The sequence below is a fragment of the Sycon ciliatum genome, chromosome 10, assembly GCF_964019385.1.
Source record: "Sycon ciliatum chromosome 10, ocSycCili1.1, whole genome shotgun sequence".
In the NCBI taxonomy this organism is placed as follows: Eukaryota; Metazoa; Porifera; class Calcarea; order Leucosolenida; family Sycettidae; genus Sycon; species Sycon ciliatum.
This window is the reverse complement of record NC_088652.1, coordinates 8,898,599-8,917,354: the sequence shown is the minus strand read 5'-3', so window position 1 is coordinate 8,917,354 and position 18,756 is coordinate 8,898,599. Positions and strand designations below refer to the sequence as shown.

Sequence of the window (18,756 nt, the reverse complement as noted above, 5' to 3'; positions counted from 1 at the left end):
GGCAGGCCAGTGGCAGACTGGCAGTAACCTAACGTCTTTGTAGTCCACTACAGGAAGGTGACATTGGCCAGTAATATGATGTCTGAATGCGGTATTTTTCAAAATCACTTGCGTTCTTGAACCTTGGCAGAGGACCAGCTCAGCAGTTGGGACCTTCCGGACTGGGACTGGGTACATGTACACTGACACAGCGTCGTCTTCCTTGCAGATCTGCGAGATCGATTCCGCCTACCAATAGTATTCTACTATTCATCACTGCATGCTGCTTACTGGTCAAGTAGTCTGTGCTAAACGGACTCTGTATGTGTCATGGGCCATGTGCGTGGATGGACAGTGGACATGATTGGATCAAACCCGGCCGGCTTAGCACAGCTGCCTGCAGCGTGTGTGGTTCAAAGCAGTGAGGCCCAATCAATCGGGCAAATGACAATGACAAGCGCATACATGCACAGTACTGACAAGCACTGCCCATGCCCTCAGTTGGACTCTCTCTCTCTCTCTGACGTTCAGCCCAAGGCCTGCCCACCCTCAACACCCACTTGAAACACTGCACTGGCTCGTGGCCATGTGTTGGAGCTATGCCAGCTCACCTGTCACATAACTTGACAGATTGACTGCCTTGGGTATTTGTCTTTGACAGCTTTGAGGAGCAAGATGTTCCAACGTTGGAGTGCATACATGTACATGGCCGTTCGTGTACTGGTGATCAGGCGCCAAATCCTGAGCTCATCCAAGTAAAATATTTGATTTTGAAACGCTTGTTGCAAGCACGTCGTAACAAAACGATCATAGGGCACTAGAGTGTACTAGTGCTAGCAGTAGCAATTATACCTCTGGCTGTAGTGTTGTGCAAAAAATTCAGATCAACTTACTATGGACTCGCTTGTTTTCTTGGCTCTCTCTCTCTCTCTCTCTCTCTCTCTCTCTCTCTCTCTCTCTCTCTCTCTCTCTCTCTCTCTCTCTCTCTCTCTCTCTCTATCTATCTATCTATCTCACCGTCTCTCTCCTCTCCTCTCTCTCTCTCTCTCTCTCTCTCTCTCTCTCTCTCTCTCTCTCTCTCTCTCTCTCTCTCTCTCTCTCTCTCTCTCTCTCTCTCTCTCTCTCTCTCTCTCTCTCTCTCTCTCTCTCTCTCTCTCTCTCCTCTCTCTCTCTCTCTCTCTCTCTCTCTCTCTCTCTCTCTCTCTCTCTCTCTCTCTCTCTCTCTCTCTCTCTCTCTCTCTCTCTCTCTCTCTCTCTCTCTCTCTCTCTCTCTCTCTCTCTCTCTCTCTCTCTCTCTCTCTCTCTCTCTCTCTCTCTCTCTCTCTCTCTCTCTCTCTCTCTCTCTCTCTCTCTCTCTCTCTCTCTCTCTCTCTCTCTCTCTCTCTCTCTCTCTCTCTCTCTCTCTCTCTCTCTCTCTCTCTCTCTCTCTCTCTCTCTCTTCACACTCTCATGTGATAATAATTATTATGTCTTTCTTTTCTTCGTCATGTTGTGAGAGCTTGGAAAGTTAACTTGTCCAGGCGAGCAGGCGGCAACTATCTGTACATTCTCGGGAGAGAAAATAAAAAATATACCAACTAACCAACCACCTACTTCTACTGTACTAGTAGACCCAGGTGCTCGAATTACGACCACTTTTACAGTATGACTGTGTTTGCTGAGCTGAAACTCACACTAGCAATGGTCACTTGCCAGGATTCTACTCGTGGATGGAAGGTACATGTATCTTGTCCAAGTTTGTTTTGAGGTCAGTCTCGATTGAACCAGGCCATCTTTCGATCCGATCTGTTTCTCTGGAGTTCGCTGATTTTCATATGAAATTTGTTGTCGCAGAGGGTGCTCTAAGTCAGTACAGCTCAGAGTTGACTCGAAATACACACATACATGTATTTCTGCTAATTGCTAACTTGCTATCCCTGGGTTACGATGAAAGTTAGTACCGAAGCGATACGTTTGGCATGTGCCTCCACCAGTATTCCTTGCAAAAGCGTAGTTTGTTGCCGAAAGGCAAGCTGTTTTTTGTCGGCTCAGAGAAGAAGCAGCTGCCCTGTGAAAACCGTGGGAAAACAGTAAAAATGGGAAAACACTGGTGGAGATGCCAAGAGTGTCAACCTTTCTGCAAGTAGGGTCCGGAGGATTCTGCCGCCAGAAAAATTGGCAGAATTCGGTACTTTTTCTGGTAAGTTTCATGCATGTTTGGTATGTGGATAAAAAAATGGAGCAGAATTCGAGGAATTGCCCGGCGCCCGCCATAAGGCTTGTATGGTTTTGCCAATTTCACTGCTTTTCGGGCAGAATCTGCCACCTTTTCGAGCAGAATCCGCCGATCCCCTATCTGCAAGGATTGGTGATCCTGTGTAATTTTTCTGCTCTGGCCATTCTCAGCTCTAAGTTGGCTTTTTCTAATGTTCCAAAGGTAAGGTTCAGAAGAGATTCTCAGAAAAGCGTTCAGAAAAACAACGTCAACGGCGATAACAGCAACAACAACAACAACAGCAGCGGAAGCAGCAGCAACAGCGATAGCGGCGGCGGTGGCGCAACAACAACAATCACATTATTATACATGTACATGTGTACAATCATGTACATGTACATGTACATGTACATGTATATGTACATGCAGATATAATTATATAAGCGACGAAGCGACAATAGTTTTAGATATTTCGATAAACAGAACGAGCTGAACAGTGATTTCAGAAAGATTTTATTGTGTTCAAAACGAGTCGATACGAGTGGATAGTGGATAGTGTACAATAAAGCCTTTGTGAAATGACTGTTCAGCTCGTTCTGTTTTTCGCGATTCTAGCATACTGGTATTAGTTTAGTCCCACAACCTGCGATAAATGATCAGCTGTAGCACCTACTCCACTTTTATGTTTATGTATCTATGTCATTCGGATCTTCCCAAGTTGTACATTGTAGTATTTGTACTGTTGAGATACCGAATTCAAATAAATCAATACCAATACCAATACCAAAACACTATACAGTAGATACCATGGATACAGTATGACTATGACATACATGTACATGTACATGTACATGTATGTCGATGAGACTCAGTTACGAATACGAGTCAGTAGATACTAGATACAGTCATGTAGACCTACATTGTACATGTACATTACTACATAGTACATGTACTTCAGTACACTAGCGCTGACTGTATAAAATAATACGTATCTAATATTGACTGAGTACGAGGTCAATATAGGAAATAAAAGCCGAGTAAAAGACCGAGGCGAAGCCGAGGTCTTTTACGAGGTTTTTATTGGTTGGTTGGTTGGTTGGTTGGTTGGATTTATTTAAAGTCGTACAACAAACAGGCATATCTGCCTCCTTATAAGTTATATGAAGACGACTTCTGGCAGTAAAACATTTTAAAGAAAAGAGAAAGGAAAAAAAATTTCCTATAGTATTGACCAAGTACGCGTATACGAAGTTGTTGTTGTTACTTTATTTTACTTCACCAGAATTACAGGCAGTAGAATGCCTTCTCACTAGACCAGGTCTAGTTCTCACAAATGATGAAGAATGTGAAAGTCAATATTAGATTTATCACGACAAACAGTCCGTATTTCAAATTCCAGAACGATAACCTCATGAATCCCGGTTTTATGATTGCACAACCGTTGCACCACCACCTACTCATGCAGTGACAATGCTGCACTAGGCACCGTTCAACTGCGCAACCCCTAAGCAGTCAAAATTATTATAAGCAGTCAATATAGCCCTAAGGAGTGAAATATGCAGGAATATTTGACTGCATACATGTAGGTATAGCGAAAATCAATGGGAGTCGGAGTGATAAAATCATGTACATGTATCTACATCATGACCTCTACCTGGTCCTTGTCTGCTAGTGCTACTACTACGTGCACGCGTGTACACGGTGTAGCTAGCCGTGTTTCACTGCACTCACGTGAACCGAGAGAATGAATGCACGACACGTGCCTAACACGTCGACATGACATGGAAGCAAGACTGATTCGCCCTTATTCGGCCCTACGACTTGTTTCACCCCTCAGGGATTTAGCAAAATCGAACTCAATGCCAGATTCCTCCCCTTAAACTGGGATAAAGACCACATGTCTGGATAAAATTCCTTGAAAGCACCCGGCTTACTCCTTGAAAGCACCCGGTTTACGCATGCCAATTCAGTAACTACGACAAAAAGTGCGATCAGGCAGCCCATGGAGCTGTCACCGAAGCGAGAAGCGAGGGAAACCGAGGGAGAGACTTGAGAGTTGAGTAGAGTGGTCGTTGACTGCATGCTGCCTTTTGCGCTTGCACTTGCCCGCGGACGAGTGGCGTTTCTCTCCACGCACTTCAGTGCAGTCCTGCGTGCCGTGCACCAAGTGACCAAATGCTGGATTCTGCTCGTCTGGTCGGGTGTGCTTCTTGTTCGTGCTACCCTGTTGCCCGTCTGTGAGCAGTTATCGATTTTACAATGCCCTCTCGTGTATAGTCAGCAGAGGCTTGCAGCTTCACGCTGGCTTCGCTGACTTTTTTCCAAACCCCAAACGGTCATTGAGCTGCACCCAGTGTGCATTTTCGTACCATTGCAAGTGCAAATCGAGCTCTAGCAGCACGTCAGGTAGTCACCACTCGCCATGGCCGAAAATCAACTTTCGATCACTGAGGATTCCGAGGATGCTCTGTTAGGCAGTGTTGGGAGCGAAGATGACCTGGCCGCTGACTGCGAGTCGCCACAAGGCGTTCATAAGCGAGGAACTCTGTCCAAATGGACAAATTTCTTCCATGGCTGGCAGAATCGCTACGTCGTGCTTAGCAATGGAACGTTGTCTTACTATCGATCAGAGTTCGACACGACGTTCGGCTGCAGAGGTTCAATGAGTCTGGGAATGGCACGGATTGAGGTAAGCACGAACCGTGTTATTTGCAAATTATGCGCAAATTCCGTAATCCAATCACGCACTCGTCCCTTTCTCCATCATTCATTTTTCGTATTTTCACTTTGCTATTTTCTGCTACACAGGCGCATGAGTATGATCCACTCCGCTTCGACGTCGCCGTCAACGATTCCGTGTACTATTTGCGGTGTGGCACGCTGGAGGAACGCCAAGAATGGCTGGAGCTGGTGAAACAAGCTAAAGTAAGTTTGTAGCCAACTTGTGAACAAGATACGATTCGCTGCGCAAAATGGGAGTGAGATCGAAATTTCAAGGGCTGATGTGATACTTTCTAATAGAATAGTGGCAGTTGTTTGTAGCTGTAGCTTTGTCTGTACTCTAAACATGGCTCGGTTGTCCGTAATTGTAACTCGCTGGTGTAAAATTCGTGTGTCAAGAAGCCTTGTATTCATAACAATTGCTGTGTGTGTTTGGGAAATAGTCCAAATTGATTTCAGCGCAAGGAAGTGATGACTGATGTGTCAAGACGTTGCCAGTTTTAGTGCCATTCTGCGAATCCAATTTGTATTTCGAGTACGAATATGCTAGGAATGACTAATGTCGCCGGGACACGAGGAGTGAATGGATGAGGAATGATCGTCTGTGAAATGCTGCTTCGCCTGGTGTGTGAATGTGATTCTCGATGTTGGCACTGCCACTGGCATTGCATGTACAATCTCAATGGACGTTCGAATTAATATTTGGAGCTTGGTCCTCCCGACTTGTCGTTCTTGCAGTGGTGTGTAGCGTGTTGTACTATTTTGCATGTTTGTGTGATGTAGGAAATGTCAACTATTCTAAATTCTGCGTATGATGTTGGAATTCTAGAACTATTTTATCTCCCCCATTCCACCTCTCTCCGTTTATCCCCATTTTCGTTCGGCCTGAGCCAGCGGTAACGATCTATTCTAGTCACCGCTTCTGCCGCCTCGCCACGTGCTGTGGGGGTGCCTTGGTGCGCTGCAGAGTCTGCGTTGGACTACAGTCCAAAGATAGTTGCTACGTCGGAGGAGATGAAAGCGAGATGAGACAGTGGATTTGCAGTCACATAGGTGACAGCCAATGAGGCATGTGCCTCCTGACATTGTTGAATATCGGCTTTGCTGGTCTCTTTTAGAAAATAATTGTTTACACTTTGGTGCACGTTTCAAAGATAGTATGGGTGGGAGACGAATTGTTATCTCCCGATTCAGAGCTCCACTTCGCGCTTGTACAAACTATGGGTGCGTTCTGCAGTGTTTGTGCTGCTGGTAAAATCATGATAAGCGCTCATTCCGTGCTTAGAATGACGTGCAGAGGATTTCATGTCGCTCCAACTCTAAGCCTAGGCTAAGGTGAACTCAAAAGGTGCGTCCGTTTAGTTTCTAGTAGTCGCAGATGTAGTATTACTAATACTAGTACGGTCATGTAGTTGGTTAGAACGACGTGCTTTCCTGTCCCGCTCAAGCACAGGACTGCTCCATAGCAGACCAGCTGTCTTGAAGTGTTGCAAAAAAACTCAGCCCTCTTCCTGGAGAGGGCTATCCTAAACTGGCTAAAGCACCATGCTGGCAATTCAATGACCTTCACTACGCGACCACGATTGACGACCACACGCTCGCCTCGTGAAACCACGTAACGGCCACTTGCATGCAATTGCACTGATCTTGTTTTTCACCTGCTGCCCTCAGGTGTGCAGCAGCTTTCGCGAAGCTTCGCCTTGAACCGTCCCTACTTCTGGGCCACGCACTAGATGGTTCTCTCTCTCGAGTGTGTCCGCTACGCCGATTGAGTGCTTATCAGAAACGCATTGCAGCGCTGCGCAGAGTACACGATTTCTGTGTGAATGGTTCCAGCGAAGTAATGAAACTAATGGACTTCGCACAATGTAGGTACATCGCCCAGAACCCCGGTCACCGGTTGCTGCTTCCTGAGCGAATCACGCTTGCCCGGTGTCAAGTAAACTAGAGTTGGGAGTTCACAGTTCGATTGCTTCTCTGGGCGCGAACGACCTCGTGAAATCAAAAAATCAGAAGATGAAAAATTATCGACGAGCTGACCCTTGAGGCCGGGTGCACGAGAGTGTCGTCTGTCAAAAGTGTGCCATGATTGTACCTTCAACTGGCGCTGGTGGCAGTGCTCATTCGTTGGTATCGTGTATCTCTCCGTGCTCTGTGGAGATCAGTGTAGACTGTAGTGTAGTGTTGACGCGCACTGGCCGTCGACATCGTACACACTGCTATCAGTATCAATGTCAATGAGATAGGATAGACCTGCCAGTCCCCACGTATCAATGGGCGCTGAATGGGCATGATGAAGGACAGTGATGCAAGACCTCAGGCTCTCTAATCTAAAACAATGGCGCCTTACTACTGACAAATTGGGCTGTAGATAAAAATTGTGGGGGGATGAGAAACTAATTTCTAAAAAATTGCTGTCCCTTTTCTGGCACTCCTTCTGGTGGTCTATGTCCTGGAAAAAATCCATCGTTCCTGTCATGTGAGAGTTCATTCAGCTTGCTCCTGTATTCTTCTTTATCAGCTTGTGTGTGTTATGTAATACTGAGACATTTGTAATAATCAAGTGTGGGCGTGTGTGGTGTAGAAAGTTGTGTTAGCACTAGTGCAACATCAGTGATTGTGGACAGGCTGGGTCAGTTAGCAAAGCAAGCCCAGGGTGAAGCTTTCGCGTATGGGCGCACGTGCTTACACATGCATGTGCACACCACACCATGGTAACCATGGTAATTTACATCATGCCTTATTGGCAGCTAGACACTGAGCGTCCTCTCCAGGTTGCCCAAACTAACCAACAGCATGAATACTTCTTCATTCAGCAACTTAGACGGCCGTCTGGTTAGCTACTAGTGGGTGGATATGGCAAAGGCGCTTCGGAACTGTTGCCAAACCGGTCGATTTGGTGATCTCAGTTTCGTCCCCTGGTTCCCCATCCGCACCCGTCCCCGGCATGTAGTTGACTATGGGTGGAAAGGTGGCAGTTTGTTGGCTGCTCGTACTCCGACATTGGCTACTGCAGGGTGGTTTTGAACAAGCCGTAGATATAGAATCGTGAAGCACATGTTCAACGACATCTTCCTCTGCTGCACCTCTATATTACAATGATCAAAAGTAGCCGTCAAAGCTTGACCGCTCTGTCCATATACTACGGTAGTCATTATTATTGTCTAATCCTACAACATTGTTTCTCTCTCTCTCATTCTCTCTCTCTCTCTCTCTCTCTCTCTCTCTCTCTCTCTCTCTCTCACTCTCTCTCTCTCTGTCTGTCTCTCTCTCTCTCTCTCTCTCTCTCTCTCTCTCTCTCTCTCTCTCTCTCTCTCTCTCTCTCTCCCTCACTCCCTCACTTGTGATCGTATTACCCACAACATCCAGTCAAGAACACCTGTTACTGTACAACACGTTATTTTCGGTGTAATTTAAAATTTCTGTAATTTCGGTAGACTAACCAGGCACCTAAATTTAGATTACACCCTAATGGCACTGGAGTATGTACGGTAGGTGCAGGGCACCCTGGTCACCTAATTCTACATTAATACACCTGAAACCTGGCAGGTCCCTGATACCGAAATTGTACTACACCTAAAATTGCATGTTGTACAGTAACCTAATCCGGCTCAATTTGTTGAAGGCAGTGTTCCAAGAGACTGTGCCTCTTGAGCAAAGCACACATGGCCTAGTGACTATTCCTTGAGGATTGCAGTGGATAACAGAATATGACAAATGGTGTTCCTAGCCTGGGCAGTGTCACATGAAACACAAGAGTACTTGTAGTCCTGGGCTTGCCCTTTCCCTGAAACTTTGCCACGGGTGTGGAAAGGTGTAAGATGACAATGGATCCTGCTAAGGAGCATTGCCACGAGAAATGAACATTTAGTTCAAGGGTTGTGTGTTTGCGCTTGTGTGTGTGTGTGTGTGTGTGTGTGTGTGTGTGTGTGTGTGTGTATTTGTGTATGAGGGGGGCTCAAATCCTACAGTAATCCACCCTATGTTAGGTACTTCTTCCACAGAATGACCCGGATTGTTAGATAGGCTGTGTAGCTTGTGAAGACCATAAATCATTTCACGAATATAAGAACAGTACTGTCTGACGCCGAAGAACTGGGAGGGTCAGGGTTCTAGCCTAGCCCATTCTTATTATTAGCGAACACAGCAGTTTCGTTCTCATTCGATGGTGCAGTGTTACATTGTACATGTATGCAGAGTTATGCATCTGTACAGTGTTACATTGTACATTCGATGGTACAGTGTTACATTGTACATTTATGCAGAGTTATGCATCTGACTGCACATTATAGTGTACTGAAGTATATTACTGTTTCCGATCTTATCTGCAAAACATCCAGCCTACAGCCCTACACCATTCCCTGTCCATTCTTCCCCAGTCTGTTCTTGGGCGCCCCACAGCACTGCTGTACATGACTGTAGATCTGAAGGGGTAAATATCCTGTTGATGAGTGTTACCACTGGCGTAATGAGGTGGTGAAAGTGGGCTGTGTCTTCCCTTAGTCTAAGGGGACAGGTCCTGTTAGTAGCTCTTCTTGATGGCATACCTAGATATGTCTACACTGGAAACACGACAGCATGCAGATAGCAGCATCCTGATAGCAGTGTCCTTCCGACCTCATTCTATAGATTAGAATAATGGCATGCCCTGTGCCTTCCATCGGGTGCAGGTGGCATGTGAAAGGAATGGAATTCATTTTCCAGCATAGGCAGCACCATCTCAGTAAGGTTCTAATGGAATGCAGCCGTGGCAATGTTCCAATGTGCTTGTAGAGCAGTAGAGAGGCCATTGTTTGTAGGAATGTTGACCACCGTGTCGTGGTATTTATGCTCCCCAAGTGGCAATTGCCATGCCTGCTGATCTTGTCAAGTATTGATGTGTAGATGATCTATGTTTACCTGTGTTGAGAGCCACCTTTCTTGGAGTGTGTGTCACTGTCAGGAATGTGTTCTGCTCCTGTTGACTACTACACATTGGAGAAATATGTGTATGGTCTCTCTCTCTCTCTCTCTCTCTCTCTCTCTCTCTCTCTCCATCTCCATCTCTCTCTCTCTCTCTCACTCTCACTCACGCTCTCTCTCTCTCTCTGAAACTAGTCCAACCGTTGGACTTTCCATGTCCGCTGTCAGCAAGCCGTATCTGTACTGTTGTCTCGACAGTGTGGAGTGTAATCAGAATCCAGTACGAATATCCATGCTACCTGCGTACTCACCTAGGTTCCTTCACGTAATAATCCGTCAGCTCTTGTTTTATGCTGTCTCCATCCGAAATCACCTGCGTTTCCCCATTGTGGTGTTTGTGCTATGGTGTATAGCCATCCTGAAATCCCACTGCACCCTACTGCCCTGGTGTATTTCCATACCAAGATCTTGATCCTCATGCCAAAGCAGCAAGGCACGCTATCGTTGATGTATCCTTCTTTGAAGACTATGAAAGAATATTGTGTAGGCTAACTATCTGCAATCTACCAGTTAATGGTAATTAGGGCAATACTTATTCTCTGGAGTGGTCCTGGTAATCAATAGATTGAAGTGGTAGCCCCTAAATATTGGCTGGTAGCATCCTTGAAGTGGAGCTGCCGAAGGATTTTGCCTGGAGACATGCCAAGTCTAGTTGTACAATCAGTGTTGGTGGTGCAGCAGGTGAATCGTGACTGAGCAAGGGGGCACGCATGCAGGGTATACAGGTGTGAAGACTGGAGGGTGTTTGGCACACTCACTGTTCACATGCATCCATATCCAATGCCAGCACCGCCACCACCACCTGCACCACCATGATCACCACCACCAGCACCACCATCATCGCCACCACCACCCAGCACCACCACCAGCACCACCACCAGCACCACCACCCAGCACCACCAGCACCACCAGCACCACCACCAGCACCAGCACCACCTCCTCCTCTACCACCACACCGGAGGTATGCATGCAAATTCCACCAGGACAGTTAGTGGGAAGGAAAGCCTGTTGTGCTGGAGAAAAGGGGGCGGCATGAAAAAGAGTAAGACATTATTCCAGAAAAAAATATGTCCTTGAGAACCGCAAAGGACCCTCGAACCATTTAGATCGCCCCCCACCCCGACACATCAGCTTGAAAGCTGAACGAAAGAGTGGTGTCAGTGGATGGTCCCTAAAGCGGAGGTTGCTTCCGGCAGGTGTGTACTCGCGTTATGATTCAATTTCTTCTCTTAGGTATATGCTAATTGTGTTTCTCTCTGTGTCTGTCTCCATGTCTCTCTCTCTCTCTCTCTCTCTCTCTCTCTCTCTCTCTTCCCTCTGTTTCCTCAGTTGATCAAGCAAGCCGATCAAGGCTACAGCAGCGATGGAACCAGCCTCAACAGCTTACAGCGTGCACCATCACTCATGTCTGTCAACTCAGTCATGTCTGTTGCCTCAAATACTTCCAAGGTGAGGCAGTGGAACCAGCCTTTTGGTAGGCGGAAGAAGTTTAAGTTGAGCGGCTTGTATTCACCCGTTTTCAGATTTTCGTATGCCCCATCTTAGCCATATTTCCCTGCATACACTCACTCCTCCCTTATCCAGCCCTCCTGCATCTAGTTCCCTCCCTCCACCTGGCATGTTTTCTTTCTGGGACATGTGAGTAGTATTTTTACAACTACATGCACACTAATTTTGTACCTTGATCTTCGGTCTCAATGCGTTCGCATATGGGGTGTCTTTGGTGTTCATGTACTTAGTGGAGGCATCACTTCTGCCACATGGGCTACCTCACAATGCTAATGGTAGCTCCTATAGTGCGTTTCAATAAAGTCCAGACCTCTGGTTTCAAAGAACTGTTTGACCAGCATGTATGATGCAGCTCCTAAGCGGTGGGAGGTGAGTAGATCAGACCCACCACAAAGTGGTACCAAGAGTCCATAACCCCCCCCCGAGTGTGCAACTCGTGATCCTTCTCAGCACAAATCAGTGCCGCAACGAAATCCAAACTTCATACGTCATGTAGTGAGTAGCTATGACGAAATGGGAAGTTTGGCCCGGACCTACTTCGCCCGTTTGCCCAATTTGGGGTCTTTCTTTACGAATCCACGGCCAGGTATTATGTACGTAACACCAGATATGCACATGGCCCCATCCGCCCATGCTTGCCCGGGGACCGGATGACGCAATGTTTGGATTTCGTTGCGCCAGACCCCAACCTGGAGTTGCACACTCTGGGGGGTTATGGACTCTTGGTGGTACGGAAGTTGTGTAAAGAGAATAACGAAACGTTGCTTCTGGTTCTTGTTGCCGCGTGTCCGTCGTCTTCTTCTACTCGCTCAGTCGACAGCGACCCAGACGAGCAGCAACCGCCTCAAAGAGAAGATGCTGGAAATGGAGACGTTCCGGGACATTCTCAACCGCCAGGTGGACACGATGCAGGGCTTCTTCGACCAGTGCAGTGCCACGGCGACATCAGCGGAGCAGCTGGACGAGGACAATGACGAGGACTGCAGGAAGGCAGTGAGAAACCTGAAGCAGCTCTCGGAGAAGGGCATTGACTTCCGCGGCGAGTCCATCACGTTCCGGGCAACGCTGCAAGGTGAGATCCAGCCCTGTCCGCCTGTATTACACACAAGCAGATGTTAGAGAGTAACATGCAACCTGTCAAGAGAGGTGATTTGACAATGGTGGGAAACTAAAGAGTTGTTCAGTTTCATAGTTGGGGGGCCAATGATCGGAAAACCTTGATGATAACGAGGCGGGTACCTCCGGTTACAATGAGGAAGTTTGCAGTGAATATATTCTGTGCATGGAAGATCATTTTCTGCCACATGTAACATGTGATTCTGACTATTCTGTTTGCTGCACATCACCTCCGACTTGTGTGAGAATATGCAGCAAGTGTGATACTGGTGGTGTTGTGCTCAACTCGCTAATTCTCTTCAGAAATGAAGAGTGAGGTACGGCACCAGGTGTCTGCATGCCTGCAGCCAACATCGTATGTGTCTTCATAATGTCTTGACATGTTGTTGCGTTGTGAAAACTGCTAAATCGGGTTTTTCGCGTACCTTATTTCTGCCCTGGCAGGTTTACTGTCGACCATATCATACTGCAATGATCTGATCACGCGACGTGACGAGACCATGAAGAAGCGACTGGAGCGTGAAATCGAGCGACGGCGCAAGGCCGAGCAGTCGGTCAAATCGCGACGCACCGCGGCATCGTCGACGTCGGCCGCTGCTTCTGCTGCCGGTGGCCGTATGATGGGAGGACCGGACTTTGAAGAGGGCCCGTACTGCGCCATGAAGGAAGACGACTTCCTGGACGCCATCGAGAACGAGTGCGATCGCATGGACCAGGAGGAGGAAGAGGCGGAGGTAAGGCATTGCCGTGAGCTATACGATCAACGGGTCCAGCGAGAGGTGCAAGTGACATTGTCATGTCTCGGTGCTTATGTCTGCATGTGCACACGTATGAAGATGTTCGTACAGGCACAAGCGTGTTTGTTGGCAAGTCATGGGCCATGCTTGTTGCTGGGCAGCCCGAGTACTACTACATGAGCACCGTGTATCGTATGGGCAGCGTGCCATCCGGAAAAGTATGCGGACGTTGGGTTTTGAGTCGCGACATAGTGTATCAGCTAGATACAAAGGCGTTTGTAGTACAGGTATCCAGTGTAGCACGTTCCTGATGGTGATCATCTTCAGCAGTGTTCTGATCACAAGCAGCTGCTGCTGGTCATGTATATTGGGGAGATACGTCATCATTGTAAGCTAGAATTTGCCCGAAACGCTATAGTAAGGTTTGTGCATTGACTAGCTTGTATGTGTGTATGTGTTTTGCTTCCTCTTGTGCGCAGCGTCGAGCACAATCGCTGAACAGTCTCGACGACCAGTCCGACTCGCTCAGCCAGGATACAACGCAGAACCCGGCCATGCAGGAACTGGAGGTGAAGCTGAGTGAGACGCTTCGCTATTGCTACGAGGACGTTGGTTCCGGCTGGACAGCAGTACATGAGGATGGCGATATGAAGGTAAGGCTGCGTTTGCACGAGGCCTTTCACACCGGCTTGAGTTCGACCCGGGTCGAGTTTCAACCCGCCGTGAACACAGCTTGACTGGAGCGTTCACATGACGCATTGCGCTTGACCCGGGTTGAAATTTCAGCCTGGGTTGATTTCAACCCGCCCCCTTGGGGCAGCTCTGTCCAGTATACTGTTGTAGCACTGATGGTAATAATGACTGATATGTAATGTTCGTGTCTGAGGCAGTTAAATGTATAGTGTATGTCTGTATTTAGTATTCAACTCGAATGGGGAGCCAGGGGTTAAATTTCAGAGGAAAGGACCAAAAGTTTACAAGCCCCGTAGTTGTCCAACACTGGCAATAATTATAAGCTTGATATTGATGAGTCATACCCTGCAACAGTTAGCACGATAATGACTGCTGTGGTATTCAGTGACATTCAACGGCCTGATGTTTAGCTCCATCACGTCTCATTTTTGTGATTAGGTATACCGTCGTGATCTTGAAGAGGGTGGAGTGGTGCTGGATCCGCTGAAGGCCATCCACACCGTCCCGGGGGTCACTGCGTACGAGCTGACACATTACTTCTTCGATGAGAAGTATCGCTTGCAATGGGAAGGTAAGCATAATCAATGCGGCATACTCTGTCTTTGAGCAGCTATTTTTTGGTTATGAAGAGGAGGTTCTTGTCCCATTCAGATTATTCTCATCGCTGTTTTCTGATGATCGCTTACTTGTGTGTGACACTCAGAGGCTCGACACGTTCTCCCTCCTCTTCTTGTTGGAGGCTCTTGTCTCATGTGGTCCCTTTTAGCTCGCATAATATCTTGCCTTCTGCCATGCCCTCATTCCCTAACAAAATAAGAAAAAATAATAATAATAATAATAATAATTCACATTCGGATAGACAATCACACTCGCACCTTCCACTCTGAAAAGACCATGATCCCTTCTCAAGCGTGCGCATACGAGAGAAAAGCCTACACATCATAGAGTTCTAACATGGGAAATTGTGGGCACAAGTTATGCGATCGAGTCCACCAACTAAACCAGATTTTGAACAGTCGGACGTGCACAATCTAGCGCAAAACTGACAGGGAGCACTGAGACATTCCACGTCATGAAAGTCAGCTTGAGCACTGCTCATAGAGTTATAATATTACAAGTACTATTATTGTAACAGTTAATAATACAGTGAAACCTGTCTAAGGCGACCGTTCAAGGGACCTTCAAAATGTGGTCCCGTGTACAGGTGGTCTCCTTATCCAGGTTCATTTAACTGGAAACAACACTCCCTTAATCCTGGTTGTAGTGGTCCTCTAGGAGACTTGGTCGCCTTATCAGAGTGGTCGCCTTGACAGGTTTTACTGTACATGAATGTGCATGACGTAATGCAAGACGTAATGCATGACGTAATGCATGATGTAATGCAAGATGTAATGCATGACGTAATGCAGGACATAACACCTTGTTTCCATTTCCCATCTTCTGTCTCTGTGTTGTTGTTTGGTTGTGTGTAGGCACGCTGGACTCGTTCAGTGTTTTGGAACGGCTCAGCCCCAACACACTCATCATGCACCAGGTGCACAAACGCGTATGGCCCTCGTCGCAGCGCGACGTCGTCTTCGTCTCGCACAAGCGCGAGCTGCCGCAGCGCTGTGCCATCAAGGAGCGCGGCAAGGCCTACGTCGTGTGCAATTGCTCGACGGAGCACGAAAAGGACCCGGTAAGTGGTGTTGGATTCGAGGAACGGTCGGCATTGCGTCGGTGATGGGTCTGGCTCAGTTGCGCACAGTTTGACATCATATCTCTCTCATCCGGGCGCTCCGGGATAGGGCACTGTCCATAAGGGCGCGTTCAGACTGGCGTGAATAGCCGCCGGAAAGCTGCAGCGTAATCCCGGGAATTGCAATCACACTGCACGTGTATCCCGCTGGAATGCCCAGTACATTATGTGAAGCTTCGACATTTGAAAAAATTGAGTTGACTCAGTTTGAGTTGGATATCAAAATAAACTAATTCAGTCTGTTGAGATGCTGGATCATTGTGCTTTTGCTTGTGCTTGTCGACGGAAAGAATACTATGTCCGGAGTGTTTGGTGCTTGGGTGGCATTCATCCGCTCCGCGATCAGAGTATGCTTCTCGTTCGCAGTAACGCTTTGCCTGCAGAGCGGCCCGCAAAAATCACCACGTACAGCTCCATGAACTCCCTCTCCATTGCTGAGTCGAACAAAGATTTCGGCATGATGGGAGAAGTAATTAGTTGGCAGTCTAGAAGTTAAAACTCAAAAGCATGCAGTCAGACTGCAAGAGTACAGGCTGAAATAAAACGAAAAGACGGAACATGTGCTGCAAGGATATCAAAAGCGCTCCGCGTGCCGCCGGAATCTGCATTCCACTGGCCTGCAGAGTGGTGGGAAACCTTTTCCGTGTTTACGCTGGCGGGAACGTCACGTGAGCGATTCACCTTGACAACTTTCACATTCCGCTTGTTTTTTTACGCCAGTCTGAACGCGCCCTAACGCGGGAATGTCCGTAACTCACAATCATGCACACTTTGATGGAGCAGTGCCAGAAGTTTTCAATGTGTACAGTTTGGTTGATGGGGAATGGGGCTTTCGTTTGATCTGGTTTGTAACAATGCGAGATTCTTAGTTTGACAGTAGTTTCTTCCGGTTCTGTTTAGAATCGTGACCAACGGACAATGCTCGTGTGGGAGCAGGGTACCCGTGCCTGCTTATAGTGTGTTGAGTCACTGTTCACATGTGCAACTTTGTGCGTCCTTACCCTAATAATGAGTATGGTGTGCAACTGTCGTCCGTGTGTGTGTGTGTGTATGTGTGCGTGCGTGTGTGCGTGTGCTGCTGCTGCTGCTGGCGGTGGTTGCACAGAATACGAACGGCAAGTTCATCCGTGCCAAGGCGAACATCTTCATGTTGGCGCACACACTATGCACGGCTGCACCCGGTGAAGAAATCGACCGCAGCCACATCACCTGCCAGATCACCTACTCGGCGAATGGTAAGCTGTCAGGCGCTGGTGCTTTCTTTGTAGGCATCCTCATTCCAGATGCATCCGTGCTACTGATTCCAGTTGCATTCAGTATCACGCTCCTGATTCCAGTTGCACTTAGTTTCACGCACTTCATGATTCAGTTGCATTCAGTTTCATGCTCCTGATTTCAGTTGCATTCAGTTTCACGTTTCTGATTCAGCAGTCATGCTCCCTCCTATCCAGGTTTGATTTCTACCCTTTCTCTCATGTGTCTGTTGTTTTACAAGTATCTATTTCGTTCCACGTGGATTTTACTGACCCAACATGAACATTGTGAAACACAAACATAGCAGACTAATAAAATTTAATGATGATGTGCTGCGTGTGTGTGTGTGTGTGTGTGTGTGTGTGTGTGTGTGTGTGTGTGTGTGTGTGTGTGTGTGTGTGTATGTTCATGTGTGTATGTATGTGGGTGTATGTATGTGCGTGTGTGTATGTATGTGCGTGTGTGCATGTATGTGCGTGTGTGCTCTTGTGTGATGTTTGCTGTGTTTTTACAGTGAATCCCGGCGGATGGGCACCGCCATCCGTAGTTCGTGCCGTGTCCAAACGCGAGTATCCCAAGTTCCTACGGCGCTTCTCTCAGTTCGTTGTCAAGCAGACCCAAGACTGCGAGATTGAGTTTGGGCCAGAGAAACCCGATGAGCTGGACACAATGTCGGCAGGTGACCTGGATTTGTCCTCGTCGTCCGATTCCGGCGAATAGAGGGTCGCCTAGACTAGTTTCAGCCAGCGGTTTGTGATCTCGTTTCTTGGACTCTTTCGATGGTTGGTGATCCTGAAGCACTCCGCTTGCACTTTGTAATCGACTATGCCCATGGTCTGGCATATGACGTAATCAGAGTAGTCACGATGTCACGGTTGTGCTGTTGCACGACGTCATGCAGAAGCCATCACCTGCATAGTTTCGTAGCGCCCCTGTCTACTCTGCAGCTGCAACTCTCTGGCGTTCCGTGACAGCTTAGTCAACGGACAAACGCCTGCGCCGAAAATTAGAATTTGAACTTTGATGAAAAGCATGTGTTGTGCAACTTGTCCCTAGGTCGTGCAAACGCGCACTATAGGTGTCCGATGATTGAGAGCATGTATGACTAGCATAATATCACATGTGTTGTTTTCTTTTTCTTTCTTTTATTATTTTCACAATTCCACAGTTCTCCCAGCACCCGTGTCCGTAATACACTGGCCCAGTTTGAAGCTATACTCACTCGGTTGAACACACACTTAGCACTTTAACCTCTCCTGTCTCCTTCCAAGCATATCCACGTCAAGCACCGTGTACGCCACTAACACAACTGCACATAGCCCACGTTTCCCTCTGTTTGAGTTTGCTTGAACAGCCCTCGACAACTCGCACATATCGCCTAAAGCTAGCTTTAAATTTTTCCGGTCGCCACCCATGCACAGCGACAGCTTCCAGCAGGTGTGCTTATGTTGTCACCGATCTATGCGCTCCAGAGATACAGATAAATATATCCAAGCACTCGTGCACACGCACACTCAGACACACGCACACACACACACACACACACACACGCACTTCTCAAGGCACCGGCTGCCTTTCTAACTTAATCCCCTATGCTCCAAGATATGCTCGCAAAAGCTACTTTCTGCTGTTTCCTATGTTGCACACTAATAGGGTGCCTTTTGTCATCAACATCATCAAATTTCTAGGTGTTTTCTCAGTAAATCTATTTTCTGTGCATTTGAATACATGTCCAGTGCAACGAGCAGTGGACACTGTTTCCTACTAACTGACAGTAACATGTCTCTGTGTATGAATGAGAAGATGGCTCATGAAATCTCTCTTTTCATGTGGCTTTGATGGGGCGACCCCCA

General features: G+C 47.5%; 1 protein-coding gene across 1 annotated transcript; it reads left to right on the top strand.

Moving 5' to 3' along the window:
• The first annotated feature begins 4,257 nt into the window (after positions 1-4,257).
• On the top strand, positions 4,258-18,667 carry LOC135825977 (ceramide transfer protein-like). Its single transcript, XM_065338612.1, has 10 exons — positions 4,258-4,862; positions 4,982-5,098; positions 11,186-11,305; positions 12,179-12,437; positions 12,926-13,215; positions 13,698-13,871; positions 14,350-14,482; positions 15,384-15,589; positions 16,755-16,884; positions 17,418-18,667. Exons 1-10 carry the CDS (start codon positions 4,596-4,598, stop codon positions 17,621-17,623), a joined length of 1,902 nt encoding a protein of 633 aa, XP_065194684.1. The 5' UTR covers positions 4,258-4,595; the 3' UTR covers positions 17,624-18,667.
• The last annotated feature ends 89 nt before the right edge of the window (positions 18,668-18,756 follow it).

What these genes read in the sequence shown, in the direction of transcription:
- LOC135825977 (XM_065338612.1), top strand. Translation starts at nt 4,596, where the DNA reads ATGGCCGAAAATCAACTTTCGATCACTGAGGATTCCGAGGATGCTCTG. An exon ending in TTGCCTCAAATACTTCCAAG is followed by an intron (nt 11,306 to 12,178) that starts GTGAGGCAGTGG and finishes CTACTCGCTCAG; the next exon opens with TCGACAGCGACCCAGACGAG. An exon ending in GATCACCTACTCGGCGAATG is followed by an intron (nt 16,885 to 17,417) that starts GTAAGCTGTCAG and finishes GTGTTTTTACAG; the next exon opens with TGAATCCCGGCGGATGGGCA.